Here is a 15,324-nt window from a genome sequence, read left to right on the forward strand (position 1 = left end):
CCACCCCCACCCCTGCTTTAGTTTTGGCATTTATTTATTTATTTATTTAGCATTTGTTTGTTTATTCACTTTACATCCCACTCGCAGCCCCCTCTCTCCTCCCAGTGCCCCCTCCCACCTGCCTTTCCTCCCCCCCCACCCCTGTACCAGCCCACCCTGGCACTGAACACACCGCAGGACTAGGTGCATCCTCTCCCACTGGGGCCAGGTAAGGCAGCCCAGTTAGGTAGGCGAGCAGGATCCACAGAAAGGCCACAGATTCAGGGACAGCCCCTGCCAGTTGTTGCATGGGTTTCGTTGTTACAGCTGCTTTCCTTGTAGTAACAGACGGTACCGACGTTTGAAGGATCAGTCTGCTGGCAGTGTGTGAACAAAATAGGCATTTGTCCTTCCTGTGTCTTTCTCAAGGCACCACTGAGTCCTGCCACGCACAAGCCCTTGGTCTAGGCTTTCCTTCTCACCTGGGTGGGTTTTAAAGGACACACACGATGGTCACGTTGTTAACTAAAGATTAATAAGCTCTGACAGGCCAAAGCCTTTAACCACAGCGTTTGGGAGGTAGAGGCAGGAGAATCTCTGTGACTTTGAGGCCAGGCTGGTCTAGAGCTACTCCTAGAATAGCCAAGGGCTACAGAGAGAAACGCTGTCTTGAACCTTGCTCCCCACCCCCAAAAAGATGAAGAACATTTTTGTAGCATCCTTACATGAAAGTGTGGTTTGTCATTGCAATGCCAGTAGGGCTGGCTGTTGGCGGTTTGCACCCATCCATCCATCCATCCATCGCTGCTTGATTGATGTGAGGATTTGAATGATTTCACCCATTGCTTTTGCTGCAATGGTACAGAAGTCCATTCAACCCAAAGGGCAGCAAATTAACTCCTTTGTGTTCTGCTAAACACCCAATCTCGGATATTTGAGGCCCTTTTTGTCTGACAAGCTAAGAGCTGAATTGAAGAAATAAACAGCGGATGATGAAGAATGTCTTAGAGCAGGGAGACAGGAGTGAAGAAACAGAAGCCAGAAACACTGAACGCATTAGCCGTAGAGAGCTGATGTGAGGCGGATAAGAAAGACATGTTGCTTCCTCGGGACTGGAGGGCTGGGATTGTCTTTAGCCAGACTAAGAATGAGAGACAAAGGTTTGGAGGGGAAGACACTGAACTTCAATTAGTGTGGATGGGGTTTGACAGAGTTCAGATGGCATAACCAAAAGGGAAGGGCTAAGAATACTGGCATCCAAGGCTTGTCCAGTGTGCGTGTCCCACGTGCTCACATTGCCTGCTGTGAAAGCCGAGTAATGGCGCCTCCTGGCAGGGACATCAAAGTCCACATTTTTTTAATTATTATTATTCCTTAATCTTTTTTTTACAGTCTAGTCATTATCTCCTTCCCTGTCTGCCCTCAGACTGTTCCTCATCTCATTCCCTCTCCCCCATCTCCAAGGGGATGTCCCCCGCACCCCACCAAACGTCCCTACTGTCTGGGGCCTCAAGTCCCTTAAGGGTTCGGTGCATCTTCTCTCACTGAGTCCTCTGCTGTGTGTGTCAGGGGCCTCATAGCAGCTGGTGCATGCTGCCTGGTTGGTGGCTCAGTGTCTGAGAGATCTCAGGGGTCCATGTTAGTTGAGAGTGCTGGTCTTCTATAGGACTGCTCTCCTTCTCAGCTTCTTCCAGCCTTTCCCTGATTCAGCCTGAGGGGTCCCCAGTTTCAGTCCATGGCTGGGTGTAAGTATCTGCCTCTGACTCTTCCAACTGCTCGCTGGTGTTTGTACACGCACCATAGCATCAGTGATGGTGTCAGGCCTCGGGGCCTTCTCCCCTTGAGCTGGATCCCACTTTGGGCCTGTCACTGCACCTCCTTTTCCTCAATCCTTTTCTTTCCTTCTCCATTTTTGTCCCTGCAGTTCTTTCAGACAGGACCGATTCTGGATCAGAGTTTTTGACTGTGGGATGGCAACCCCATCGGTCCACTCGATGCCCTGTCTTTCTATCGGAGGTGGCAGAGTCCACATTTGAAACTTACTTTCACTCACTGTGTTTCTCAGAACCTGCACAGGTTTATGCACATCGCCTCAGGAAAGTGCTTAGATCGCTCCGAGGTCCTCCATCAAGTGTTCATCTCCAGCTGTGACAACGGTAAAATGACTCAGAAGTGGGAGATGAATAACATCCACAGTGTGTGACGAGAACGGAAGACGCCAACAGTCCACCTGCGGACAAGTACATTTACGGAGGACTGAAATCCGCCTGAAACCTGCTGCAACCATTATTGTTAATTTTGTACAGCTCCAAACCTGGGGCCTCTCTGATCAGTTGGAAGGGGCGTTGATAAACTGTGATTTTTACAATAATATTATCATCTGCAGTTACTGTTTACAAAACTGCTCTTACCTTAAACTCTAGATGTTTACATCGTTTTTGTTTTGTTTCGTGATGATGTCGGTAATTTGTACCTTTAACTCGGTGTCCCGAACCTCCGAGTTAAAGCGTTACGTTGTCTTCTTTGGGAATACACTCAGGGGTCTGGAAGGCAGTTTGGTATTTTCGTTGTTGATGTTGTTCTTGTTTTTTTAACACACTTGAAAACAAACAAGGGTTGGAGTGAGCAGACTTTCACATCCGACTTGGTGACGATCAACCTGCTGTGTATTTAATTTTACATCTTTCGGAAGCATTGCCACGGGTTGTTGGCCAAGGCGGCCTTCCTTCAGTCACGCTGCTGTTTGAAAGGTGAAACTCAACACATTTAGTGCCTCTTTGATTTCTCAGTATATTTTTTGAGAGCTTCTAGTGAAATTTCTATGCTGGTAACCATGAATGGTAACAGTGAATGTCACCTGGGGAATCCGCCTGTTACTCACATGTGAATTTCTTGGCTATGAAGTGGAACGGTGTATGGCAGGATCAAGGACCACGGTGGGGACAATCAAGGCCGTTCAGTGGGGCAGACTCTATGGCATTACCTCCCTAGCCTGCGGATGTTCTCAAAGCCCTCAGTTCTCACCAACTCCAGGCTCGCAAAGGAGTCTTCCTTCTGAAAAGAGGGGTTGGATTTTGCCCATCTACATTTACATCTGCTTCCCCCAGTACCAGTCACTTTAGAAAACGAGAAATAATTCTGTTTGAAATGTGAAGGGCAGTTTGAGGGTCAGGAAAACAACACAACAAAGCCCTCCTGTGAAGGAATGCCCTAGGTTGGGCCTGAGGTAAGAATTCCTGCGTCCTTGTGAGAGGGAAGCCTTAGGAAGAAAGCCCAGCCCAGCCCAAGCTGTGGACGAAATGAGCTGACACTTCGTTTGTCTTCGTTCAAAGGAAATTCCATGCGCATTCTTTTTTATTTTATCATCAACAAATGTGGGCTACATTCTGCTAAGTTAGATGCTAGTTCTGTAAGGTCCTTAATTTCTTTTTAGGGAGTATAAATTTTTTTTATATTCTCCATGGAAAAGAAGATTTAATTTGAACGTTTATTAAGACAATACCTACTTTAAGAGAGAACCAAATGTTGCAAACTTTAGTTTCTAGGAAGTCTTCTATTATCCCCCACACCCCACCCCCCAAATTAAAATGTCTACATTGAGTGCCAAAAAAAGAAAGGAAAGAAAAGAAAAGCAGTGTGGTGAGCTGGGGCCTGTTAAGCATTTTTGATCATGTAATCATGGTATCAATGACAAACTACTGCCAGAAAGAAATATTTTTAATTAAAGCTTAAGGGGGAAAAAAACGGAAGAAAAAAAGTCTACATTTTTTGGGAGAAAAGCATATGATTATTTTTCTTCCAACTTTAATTCATCAATTTGGACAGTAAAAATTAAACATCCTGAACAGTTTTATTTATAATCTTGAATTGTCAATTTGTACTTTGCTACTGACCTGTGATCAACTATTTAAACTTTCATCTCTAGGGTTATTTAAAGAAGAAATGCATTTATATGCTTATACAATTGCAAATAAATCCATTATAGAAAGGAAGTTAAGAGGACTGGTAATTACTTGTGCGTTAGAAATTGACACCATTTTCCCTGTTAAATAGATTTGAACCTCATATCTATGCATAGGCTAAGAAAGGTGGCCCATGAAGTGTGCATGTAATTTTATGGGTAAATTAAATTGTTTTTAGTACAATTCGTTAGGATATGCTATAAACACGATTCTGTGTATCGAAATCAGAAACCTTGCCACACATGGAAACATCAGAAGCTGCTGCCATAATGACTATTTTATACTTCAGGCTGCTTTGGGAACAGTCCCCATACCCTTGCTTTGTAAGTTGATAATACCACTATGCATTTCTACACATTTTATAAATTTGATTTATGCAGATTTTGATACACTGTATGTTTCTGTAGAAATTGTACAAATATTCAAAATTTTACTAGGATAAACTTGAGAAGCTTATGTATAACTTAATTCTGGGTTGCTTGTTTTATAGGTGAGGAAAAATAAAATACTGTATTTTAATCCATAACTTGTCAGTACTTGTAATTATTTCTCTATATCATTGCACACTTGCTCGGGTTTTTAAAAAGAGCAAGAGCCAAAAATAAATATCCAGATTGCCCTCAAGAAAAAAAAAAAAGATAGTCAGGGTGTGTATTTACAGGGTTTCTTCAGGGTTAAGATTAATCACTGAAATGATGCAGACTACATCAGACTAGTGTGTGCCTCTGTGTGCATGTACCCGCCTGTAGAGTGGAAACACAGAGATGAGGTTGTTTAGCTCTACTACTTTCAGGCTGTTTAGCTCTACTACTCGTTTACATCACCTATCAGATGATAAAATATGATCTTCGGAGTAAGTATCTTTCTTGGCCGTGACTATTCCAATAAAACTGCCTATTGACAGCAAAACTATTTTTAAATCAAAACAACACATCAACAAACTGAAGCCAAGAGAGTGGGAGACTACCAAAACAAAACTAGAAATTGCCCGTGGAAGTTGGTGAAACAAACCACTTCAGGTGACAACAGGGATACAGACATTCAAAGTAAGGGCCATCTTAAAAGACCATCTCAGAGAATATTTTTCATTTCTAAACAATATGACTGGGTGGAGTCCTCATAAAATTGGGGCATGGTGACACATGCCTTTAATCCCAGCACCTGAGAAGCTGAGGCAGGTGGATGTTTGTGTCCTGGTCTACATAGAGGGTTCTGAACCACCCAGGCTAAATGTTCTCTCTCAAAAAAACAAAAAGTTTGATACATGAAAATTATTCCACATGATGCATCTTTTAAAATATTGAGCAGTGAAAGAATCTGATTAAAGGACCAAACAAAATTACTTTGGAAATCAATTTGGCAGTTTCTCAGAAAACAAAATAGTTCTACTCAAAACCCAGCTATACCACTCCTGGACATACACTCAAAATATACTGCACCACCCCACAAAGACATTTGCTCAACTATGTTCATAGCAGCTTTATGCCTAATAGAAACTAGAAACAAGTAGATATCCCTCAACTGAAGAATGGATAAAGAAAATGTGGTCCATCAAGCAATAGAACACTCAGCTATTAAAAACAAGGACATCATGAATTTGCAGGCAAATGAATGGAACTTGAGAATATCATCCTGTGTGAGGTAACCCAGACCCAAAAGTATATGCATGGTATTCACTCACTTATAAGTGGATATTAGCCACAAAATATAGGATACCCATGCTACAATCCACAGACCCAAAGAAGCTAAACAAGAAGGAAGGCCTAAGCGAGGATGCTTGAATCTCACTTAGAAGGGGGAATAAAATAGTCATAGGAGGAAGACGGAAGGACTGGGTGGGAGAGGGGAATGGGGAAAGGAATGGGTGTGGGTTCAGGATCAGATGTGGGGAGGAACAAGAGGGGTGGCCGGATGGTCATGAGAATGAATGGCGATCTGCAACTGAAGGGTGTGGGGAGGTAGGGAGCATCTCCAGGAAGAGACTGAAATCTGGGATAAGAGAGATGCCCAAAAATCAATGGGGGTGACCTTAGCTGTGACTCACTATATTGGAGATATGGAATTTGAAGAGGCCACCTCCTGGAGCCAGGCAGAAACCCCAGTGAAGCAGTAGGAACACCAACCCATCCTCAGAACTTTCAACCCAAACTTATCCTGTCTACAAGAAATGCATGGACTGGGGATGGAGCAGAGACTGGAGGGATGGCCAACCAATAACCGTCCCAACTAGAGACCCATCTCATGTGCAAGCACCAATTCCTGCCACTATTTATGATAGTCTGTCTCTGAGAGACTCCACCCAGCAGCTGACTCAGAAAGATGCCGACACCCACAACCAACCAGTGGATGGATCTTGGGGACTCTTCTTGAAGAATTGAGGCCTCTGAGGGGATAGGAACTCCACAGGAAGACCAAGAGTCAACTAACCTGGAACAATGAGGCTTTCAGAGACAGAATCACCAACCAAAGAGTATACACAGGCTGGACCTAGGCCTCTGTGCACATATGTAGATGTGCAGCTTGGTCTTCATATGGGTCCCAAACAACTAGCCCAAAAGCTGTTGCCTGTCCATGGGACGTGTTCTTCTAGCTGGGCTGCCTTGTCTGGCCTCAGTGAGAGAGAATGTGCCCAGCCTCAGAGAGACTTGATATGCCAGAATGGGAGAATACCCAGGGGTCCCCCCACCCACTCAGAGAAGAAGGGGAGGAGGGATGGGGGTAGGATAGTGGAAAGGGGTGACTAGGAGGAGGCAGAGTATAAAGTGAATAAAAAAAGCAATTTATAAAAAAGACAACACTCCCTGGCAATGGGCAAAGAGGTACCTGGTTTGTGGTGTTGTTCTTACATCAGTCAGAGGCAGAGCAGGCGGCAGGCCTTGGTTCATCCTAGCTTGATGCCTGGCTTGGTGGCCAAAGATGTTTCATGCCTAGGACACATGCAATAATAAAAAAATAAAAAATAAAAAATAAAAAAATAATAATAATAAAAAAGACAAGTTTAAATTGTTCTTGCAACTAGAGGTTAAAGAAAGAACTATTTCTAAATAAGATAAAGAACTGTTTTGCAATAGTTCTCTTTTAAGATTATGAATCGCCTATAATTGAGCTTAGTAGATTCTGGTAGTTTTTAAATAACTCAGCCTACCTTGGAGCGGAGCTGCAGCAGGTGCTTCTTAATTTTTATGGTGGCCGATGTTACAGTCTGTTCAACTAAAGGGTGGTGTAACAGTAGAGTCCAGTGTGAGGAGTTTAAGTTCTCTAGCACAGCTTCCTCACTTATAGTATGTGTTTTATTTATAGGCTAATGGTGTGCCTGAAGTATTTACATAAAGTTCTCAACACATAATCAAAGTCATAAACATAAATGTTACTTTCTGATTTTGTGATTTTTTTTTTAAATACAAGACTCCTCCAGTGCAGAACCCCCTGAAAGGCAATGAATGGATGTATATATTTTAGGTTTCAGATATTATGGCCCATACTTTACAATGAAATGAAGTTGGGAAGTTAAAGAAGCTGCATGTGAAGTGACCACCACAGAGGAAATTGTTTTATCTGCCACATCATTCACCGTACAACCTGTGAGATGTGACTCTCAGTGGTAATTCCAATGAAGCCACACTTGGGCTTTTGAGAATGGTAAATCTAGCTTTATTAAGGATTAAGTCCCCAATCAAGACTTTTAATGGAAAACTTGACAGTCCCTGGTATTGGATTTAACCTGCTATCCCTAAACAACCTTAAAATGACAAAATACATGGGCAACTCTTCTCAGGACTACACAGCAGGCAAAGCAACCTGAGATGGCTCAGCAGTTAAGGGTACTTGCTGTTCTTCCAGAGGACCTAGGTTCAGTTCCCAGCACCAGTACCTACATGTCAGCTCACAGCCGTCTATGTAACTGCAGTTCTAGGGGATCTGGGTCCCTCATAGAGTTATACATGCAGGCAAAACACCAATGCACATAAATCTTGAGATGAGGGGGGATGGAAGGAGAGAGGAGGGGGGATGGAGGGAGGGAGGGAGAGGGAGAGGGAAAGGGAGAGAAAGAGAGAGGCGCAGAAGGTGAACCCCATGTACTATGTCTGTCTACCTGGGAGACAAAGAAGGCAATACAAGCATACTAATAAGCATACTAATATTGCTGAGCTGAACAAAACAGTGGGAATCTGCCACTGCAGCAGAAAGGGAGAAAAAAGCTGAATGCCTATTCGTAGATAAAATATGACAATCATATATTGGTTTTGGTTTTTTTTGGATTTTTTTTTTTTTTGATTCTTTTTTTTCCGGAGCTGGGGACGGAACCCAGGGCCTTGCGCTTCCTAGGCAAGCGCTCTACCACTGAACTAAATCCCCAACCCCTGGTTTTGTTTTTTTTAAACAAGTCTCACTCGATAGCTCTGGCTATCCTAGAATCACTATGTAGACAAGGTTGGCCTCAATCTGACAGAAATCCACCTGCCTCTGCTTCCCAAGTGCTGGGATTAAAAGCACGCACCACTCCATCCATCTGACAATCATATACTGTTATGGTATACAATGAAGAGCATGAACTAGACTAGTTTTAATGACACAGTATTAAAGCGAAAAGGCCATATCCTAAGGGACTTTATTCATCACTTTTTATAAATACCAAAAGTAACTAAAATATACAGCAAGTTGCACATACTTTGAAGTTAAAGCATTTGTCCATGTTGAATTAAACTCCTGCACAGAATGTCATGTTCTGATTACCCTCAAATGTGTTATATAGTTTGAACTTCCAATCCTTCCTCGCCCACCTCCCAAAGGCCAGGATTAAGTGTGTACTCTACATCCATTTTAAAATTTTACCAAGAGGCTAAGGAAAGAACCAGTAAAGAATAGAGCTGTTCTCAAGTGGAAACTCCTATGGCCTTTTAATTTTAGTCTTGCCCCCTAACTCCCTTTACATTTATATTTTATGTTGTTAGGTTGCTTTTGTATAAGCCACCTCATCTTTTTTGGTCATGTGCAAAGTTAGAGAATGCATATTTATGATAGAAAAGACAAATGATTATTATGTTACCTGAGCTACAAAACAACAGGCTGGGCACGGTAGCACATACTTTTACTGCTTACCAGTTGGAGGCAGACTCTTGAATCTGAAGCCAGGCTGGTTTAGTGTCCAGATCAGCAGGACCAAGATACAGAAACATCGCCTTAGTGAAGAAGGGAAACTGGATAGGTTTCCACTGGATAAAACCATTTCCGCTCCTAAAATTTGGTGAATTGGTTTGAAATTTTGGTACTACTGGGCACCTAAGTTAGTCTTTAGTTTTCTTTTCTAATTACTGTTTTATAAGTGTGTGTGTTTTCTCTGCATGCATGTCTATGTTACATGCATTCCTGGTACCTGAGGAGACCAAGAGAGGTCAACATCTCCTGAACTCTAGTTGGAATTGTAAGCCACTATGTGTATGATGGCTATTGAACCCAGGTCCTCTTCAAGAACAGCCAGGGCTCTTAATAGCTGAGCCATCATTCCAGTCTGACTTTCCACTTTTTTTTTTCTTTTTTTCGGAGCTGGGGACCGAACCCAGGGCCTAGCAAGAGCTCTACCACTGAGCTAAATCCCCAACCCCCCAACTTTCCACTTTTAAAATGAACATTTTAATTGTGCTATTCTACAGATGTGGTAACATGGAGGATGAAGCTCACCAAGAGATGATCAAGGACTAGGAGCACAATGAGGTTCACTGACCCCAGAAAATGTCTTAACTTTGTTGTAGTATAAGGACCAACATAGAAATGCCAAACTGGTAGCTCTTAGTAAAACCAGTTTTCTTTGACCCTAGAATATGAATGTATTGCAAATATTTGAGATTTCAGTGTCTATAAACTGATTCCACTTGAAAAATTGGGTGACCTGTGAATTTTATATCATTTCTACCCAACAAGGCAGAGTAAGTAGCCCTCCCACTTATCTTAATGTTCGTGTTTAGAAATATGCATAGAACATTTTGCCAGTCAGACACTGCCACACAGAATAAAGATTAATACATTGTGCAGGCCGTAACCCCTCATCACTTCAGCCTTTCCCATCATGTGCCCTGTACTTCTAGCAACCAACAAATAAATCTCAAAGTGGCATTCCCACTGGGAATCTCATGAAAAACTTAAAACAGGCTCGTTTCCATCAGTATTGTTTCACCTTTATAAAATGCCCTAACATTTTATTATTGCTATTCCCTAAAAAATAAGTTAGTTTTGCAAAACATTTCATGGTGTAATGGGAAATCAGGTTTTTGTTCATTTTTTCCAAGACAGGGTTTCTCTAATGTAGACCAGGCTACATTCAAAGACCAACTCGCCTCTACCTAGGATTAAAGATATGCAACAGCTGAGAAGCCAGATTTAAGGTGTCTTATTACTTATAGTGATATTCTTGTGACTGACCGTGACACACAGAGGTCAGAAACACATTCTCAGTTCATTCTAAGAACTGAACTCAAAATCAGGCCGGGGTAGCCAATGTTACTACCTGATGTGCAATCTCCCCAGCCTTCACTTTTCTTTTAAAAACACCAAAGGACAACTGATGTTGACCTTGGCTGATAGGCTTACGAGAGCCATGTAAGAAATTATACACTTGACTACACTCAAATAGACCTATTCATTTAAAAATGGCAAAGGGAAAAATGACAAAGAAAAAAATACCAAGTGCCATTTTTGCTAATATACAAATGTCTCCATAAATACTTTTAAAGAGCAGAGACATCAAAGCAAGGCAAAACATCTAAGCACAGAAAAAGTTTTAAAATGTGATACATGTGAGATATATATCAGAATAACAAAAACAATGAAATTTGAGAACCATTACATAGATGGAACAGGTACTACAAAACCGCTAGTATGGCATATACCATACTACTACTTAGAGCAGTTTTGCCTGGCTTTGAGTTACTTAAGTCCAAGAGCAATTTCTAACTTAAATACAAGTTTGGGAGAAGATAGCAAGGCCATTCAAGTTAGCTCAGATACAGCACTTGCCTGGCATGCATAAGGCCCCAGGTTCTATTCCCAGCACTGTCAAAAGCAAAATTAAAGGTTTAGGTTATTCTAAGTAGCAAATTCTACATTATCCATACCTTTTAGCTGTTATTCCTTCTAAGACTTTTTTCACACATAAAAATAGTCACAGCAATATTCTTAAGTTGAACAGGGTGCTAGGATAGTGAAGGTAAGCACTTCTGTGTAGCCTTTGGCAATTCTGGAACTCTGTAGACAGGTTGGCCTCAAACTTAAGAGATGTGCTGGATTACTTTTTAGCGAAATAGTTAAATTACAACCTATTCAATGTGAGAGTATGCAGACATTTAAGTCATTGCTCTGAGAATTCACTTGTGTAATAAGTCATAAATATATATGGTTATGCTCATATTCTTGATGTTAGCGTAGTCTTGAAAAATGCGAAGCTGAAAAGGGAAGTAACTATCTGTTTTATATATCCTTAACATCTTCTATACCCTTACAGTGTTTACTGTCTTTGGTGGTGGTTGTATCTAACTAGGGTAGGCCAACCCTACTGCCTCTGCCTTCCACTCTGGGATCACATGTACTTGCCAACGCTCCCAGCCTGGCTTTCCAGACTTTCAACATCTTCACAAATCTCAAGTTGTCTAACACATTCAACTAACCTCATCTTATAACTTCCGATTTTGACACAAGCAAAGACCTGTCCACAGCACAAATCCATACTGCTAACATTAAGGGAATCAAAATAACTGTAAATCCCCACACCTAGATACTTAGTATATTATCCAAAATATTTTAGTATACTAAATCACCTAAAGCCTAAAAACTTACACCCCCAACTCCAAATTTGAATCTTTAGACTTGTAATTTTTACAATCATAATAAAACTTTGAAAGTGAAGTCTATTTGTTCTAGAAATCAAGCCAACATGTCCCTAATGCTTTATAACCTGTTGCTAATTATGTCTTAGCTTGTGGTCATTAAAAGTAATTGGCCCTTCTGTCTAAACACAAAAACCAGAGAAGCAAATTAATGATTAATATAAACTAAACTGTGTAAAAAGACATGTCTGCATCTGTGTTCAGGGAAAAATTAATACAAGCACAATGCAAGTAATATACATTATTTTATTACAAATTTAAAAAAAAAACAAAAATGCAACATCCTAAAAAAAAATTCTTTTACTGGTAATACAAATTCCTATGAAGTTTTTTTTTTTGCTATCATAAGAAATTAAAGAAACCATTAAATATTTAGAAACATTCAACATCAAAAGCTTTAAATCTAACTGTACGTTGTAGCCCCTGAAAAAGCTACAAACTCTTTTTAAAAAGTATTTTCTCTACAAAGAATCTCATCAGCTATACAAAAATCTGTACAGTTTTTATACTGAAGCTAATGTTGAGCTGCACTTGAATTTCACATTCTTAGCAAAATAATTGCCTGAGCACATATACTCCACACTTTAGGACAGATACTTATTCTTCATCCTCATCTTCCTCCTCTTCATCTTCATCATCTTCTTCTTCCTCCTCCTCTTCCTCATCTTCTGGTTCATTCTTCTTCTTTGAGCCTGTTGGCCTACCAGGACCCTTCTTTCCTACTTCACTTTTGCCCTTGGCACGGTATGCAGCAATATCCTGAAATATTGTCAAAGTAAGATCAGCATCCGGTACCATTACTCAAGTGTGAAAAACCACTCAATTGTAAACAATTTAAAACTGACCAAAACTCTTACTAGCTGGTATTCAAACCACCACAGGTTTGAGAGCATCTGCTTCCATCTATGCTTTAGAAAGCACATCAGGTAACTAATGGGAGCTGCCTGCGATCAGTTACTAACACTTTTACTGACAATGCCCATTTACTTTGCATGTAAGCCCCTTTCCCACCTTATATTTTATATACAACTACCTAAAAACATAGCTGGCACTCTACCCTCTAAAACAGATTTACACAACTACAGTGAGTTTAGAGGCAGGAATTTACCAGGGCCACAAACACAGATTATGGGGTAAACTTGCCTGCTCTGCTCAAGTTTCATTAGGACTTTTCAAAAAACTGACAGCCAGTGGTTAGCATAAATTTCCCATTTCTACATTAATATTATTTTAAAAGGCACTGTACCTTTTCATACTTCTCCTTTAGTTTAGCTGCTTTCTGCTCATACGGTTGTTTATCTTTGGCAGATTGCTCAGACCACATCTCCCCCAGTTTCTTTGCAGTATCTCCAATAGACAGGCCGGGGTGTTCACTTTTGATCTTTGGGCGATGTTCAGAGCAAAACAGGAAGAAGGCAGACCTGCAAGGAAGCAAGAGTTGTTAAATAAAGGATAGGACTGGGGCGGGTGGGTTGGGTCAGTTTTCGGATCAACTTACGGTGGTCTCTTGGGAGCATTTGGATCTTTTTTCTTTCCTTTCTTATCACCTTTGGGAGGAACATAGTTCTTCATCTCCCTGTCATAACGAGCTTTGTCGCTCTTGGCCAAATCTTCAAACTTCGACTTTTCCTTGGCAGACATGGTCTATGGGCAGAAAAACGAAGTCAATGGGCAAGAAGTTTAAAGTTCTTGGCTGTACAAGGAAGTGGATAGACAAATGCGTCGAGGAAGTCGGTAAACTTTAAAGCTCTTGGCCGGTGGCTGGAGAGATGGCTCAGCCGTTAAAGGCTAGGCTCCCAACCAAAAAAATCAGCTCTTAGCCGGACCAAGAAACGAGCAAAAATTCCCATTTGCATTAATGGCGCCTCAGCTTGGGAACTTTTCAAATCCCCCCGCCCCTGGCCCCCCTGCCCGCAGGGGACCCGCCAAAAAAAAAAAAAAAAAAAAACTACCCCGGAAACGGCCTGCAGGTGAGTGGGAATGCCGCCCCCACCTTCCATCTCTCCGAACATTTCTTCGAGAACTCGGCGAAGTTGACCGACGAGTCGGGATGCTTCTTCTTGTGCTCCTCCCGGCAGGTCTGCACGAAGAAGGCGTACGAGGACATCTTGCCCCGCGGCTTGTTGGGGTCCCCCTTGCCCATGATGACGGCGCAGCGTCTACCTGCCGAGGAGAAAGCCGAGTAGAAGGGGGCCCGCCGGGGTGAGGCGGAGGGGGACCGCCGAGGGGGGAGGGGAACGGGGGCAGCGGGGAGGGGGATTCCGCTCCGCTTCCCGCCCAAACCCAACGCGAGAGCGCGCGGGGCGCGCGCCCGCCCCAGCCGGGCCCAGCCCCGCCCGGCTCCGGCCGGCTCTCGCGGCCCGCGCTTCAGCCACTCGCCCGAGGCCGAAAAGCCGCCGGCCGCGCGCCCTCCTGACAGAAAAGCCGCGCGGCTTAGGCAAGCCACCACGAGACTCACGTCCAACCCAATTCTTTTTCTTTTAAGAAAAAGAAAAACAATAAAAGAGAGAAAGAAACGCGACCGGGCTCAAGGGCTTCCCGCCCGACTTCCATGGCCCCGGCTCTCACCTCAAATTCCGCCCGCCTTCTAAGGCCCCCGAAGCGGCCGTGCCGAAGCCCGACACATGTCCCAGTCTACGCGGAAAGAGCCGGGCCGCCAAGCCCCGGGACTCTCGGCCGAGTCTTACCTGGCGCGAGCTCTTCCCTCAGACCTCCACAGAGAGACTTCCTTCCCCAAGCTCCGGCGAGAACTGGTTTATCACTAACGCAATCCCCAGCCTCTTGTTTTGCAGAGTTCTCCGCGCCACGGCAACTTGACGAGACCAGTCGCAGGCCACACCTCCTCCGATCTGATTGGTCGTGAGGATTATTCAAACCCGGGGAGTCTCCGCCCTCTCACAGAGAAGGCTTCTGATTGGTGGGCTTCTGGCCAGGCCCGTCCCTCCAGCCTTAGCCTAGCATGTTTGGTGGTCTCCCAGGTCGTTAACTCCCAGACCCGTTGGAACCGGTCTAGAGAGGAATGTACTGCTCGACCCTGATTGGCGGCAGGAAAAGCGTTTGAAAAATGGCGGGCCCACCGCTGATTGGCCAGAGCTGTAAACAGGGGTGTGGCACGCCCGAGAGGAGCTGCCCCGCCAGATTTAAAACTATCAAGTAGGGCGGCTGGCGCTAAATTCTTCAGGTGTAAAAGATGGCTCTGAGGCGACTTAAAGCGCTAGGCCAGCCGCCGTTTGGATGTCGTGGCCTGCCTGGGGCTCAGCTATGAGTTCACAAAATAAAAAGATGGGGAAAGTGTGGGGACCGTGCGGTGCGGAGCCTTGATGAGGCTGTGGCGGAGGTGGAACCGGGCGGGGAACCTCGGATTATGCGGAGTGTCCTTCCCATGGGCTTTCTCTTACCGACCCTCGTCCCGTCGTCCTCTAGTGATTTAAAAATAAATAACTCTCACCCTCGGGTTAGAGGGACTCTCATCCCCACAGACCCTGCCTCGGCCCCGGGACGGCATC

The 15,324-nt window shown here is 43.4% G+C and overlaps 2 protein-coding genes and 1 non-coding gene across 4 annotated transcripts in view; 2 read left to right on the top strand and 1 right to left on the bottom strand.

The window, feature by feature from the left end:
* The window catches only part of Galnt7 (polypeptide N-acetylgalactosaminyltransferase 7), a 123,452-nt gene extending 120,112 nt beyond the window's left edge, over positions 1 to 3,340 (top strand). For both annotated transcript variants that reach the window (XM_032919307.1, XM_032919306.1), the window contains exon 12: positions 2,045 to 3,340. In XM_032919307.1, the coding sequence (XP_032775198.1) occupies positions 2,045 to 2,182 (138 nt within the window). In that variant the 3' untranslated portion in view covers positions 2,183 to 3,340. The remainder of the gene's footprint in view (positions 1 to 2,044) is intronic.
* Positions 3,341 to 6,737: 3,397 nt separating this feature from the next.
* On the top strand, positions 6,738 to 6,881 carry LOC116915199. The gene has a single exon (XR_004389853.1). It is a non-coding gene; the product is annotated as a small nucleolar RNA SNORA48 (small nucleolar RNA).
* Positions 6,882 to 12,044: 5,163 nt separating this feature from the next.
* On the bottom strand, positions 12,045 to 14,650 carry Hmgb2 (high mobility group box 2). The gene is made up of 5 exons (XM_032919308.1): positions 14,506 to 14,650; positions 13,812 to 13,981; positions 13,317 to 13,462; positions 13,065 to 13,239; positions 12,045 to 12,577 (listed from the first exon to the last, which is right to left on the bottom strand). The coding sequence occupies exons 2-5, from the start codon at positions 13,959 to 13,961 to the stop codon at positions 12,416 to 12,418; spliced, it is 633 nt and encodes a 210-aa protein (XP_032775199.1). The 5' UTR covers positions 13,962 to 13,981; positions 14,506 to 14,650; the 3' UTR covers positions 12,045 to 12,415.
* Between the last annotated feature and the right edge of the window lie 674 nt (positions 14,651 to 15,324).

Source organism: Rattus rattus, chromosome 13 (assembly GCF_011064425.1).
Source record: "Rattus rattus isolate New Zealand chromosome 13, Rrattus_CSIRO_v1, whole genome shotgun sequence".
NCBI classification, from domain to species: Eukaryota; Metazoa; Chordata; class Mammalia; order Rodentia; family Muridae; genus Rattus; species Rattus rattus.

Excerpts from the sequence above, each read along its gene's own strand:
- Hmgb2 (XM_032919308.1), bottom strand. The coding sequence starts at position 13,961 with ATGGGCAAGGGGGACCCCAACAAGCCGCGGGGCAAGATGTCCTCGTAC. Across the intron at positions 13,240-13,316 it reads AATGCTCCCAAGAGACCACC|GTCTGCCTTCTTCCTGTTTT; the intron begins GTAAGTTGATCC and ends GCTTCCTTGCAG. Across the intron at positions 12,578-13,064 it reads TAAAGGAGAAGTATGAAAAG|GATATTGCTGCATACCGTGC; the intron begins GTACAGTGCCTT and ends ACAATATTTCAG.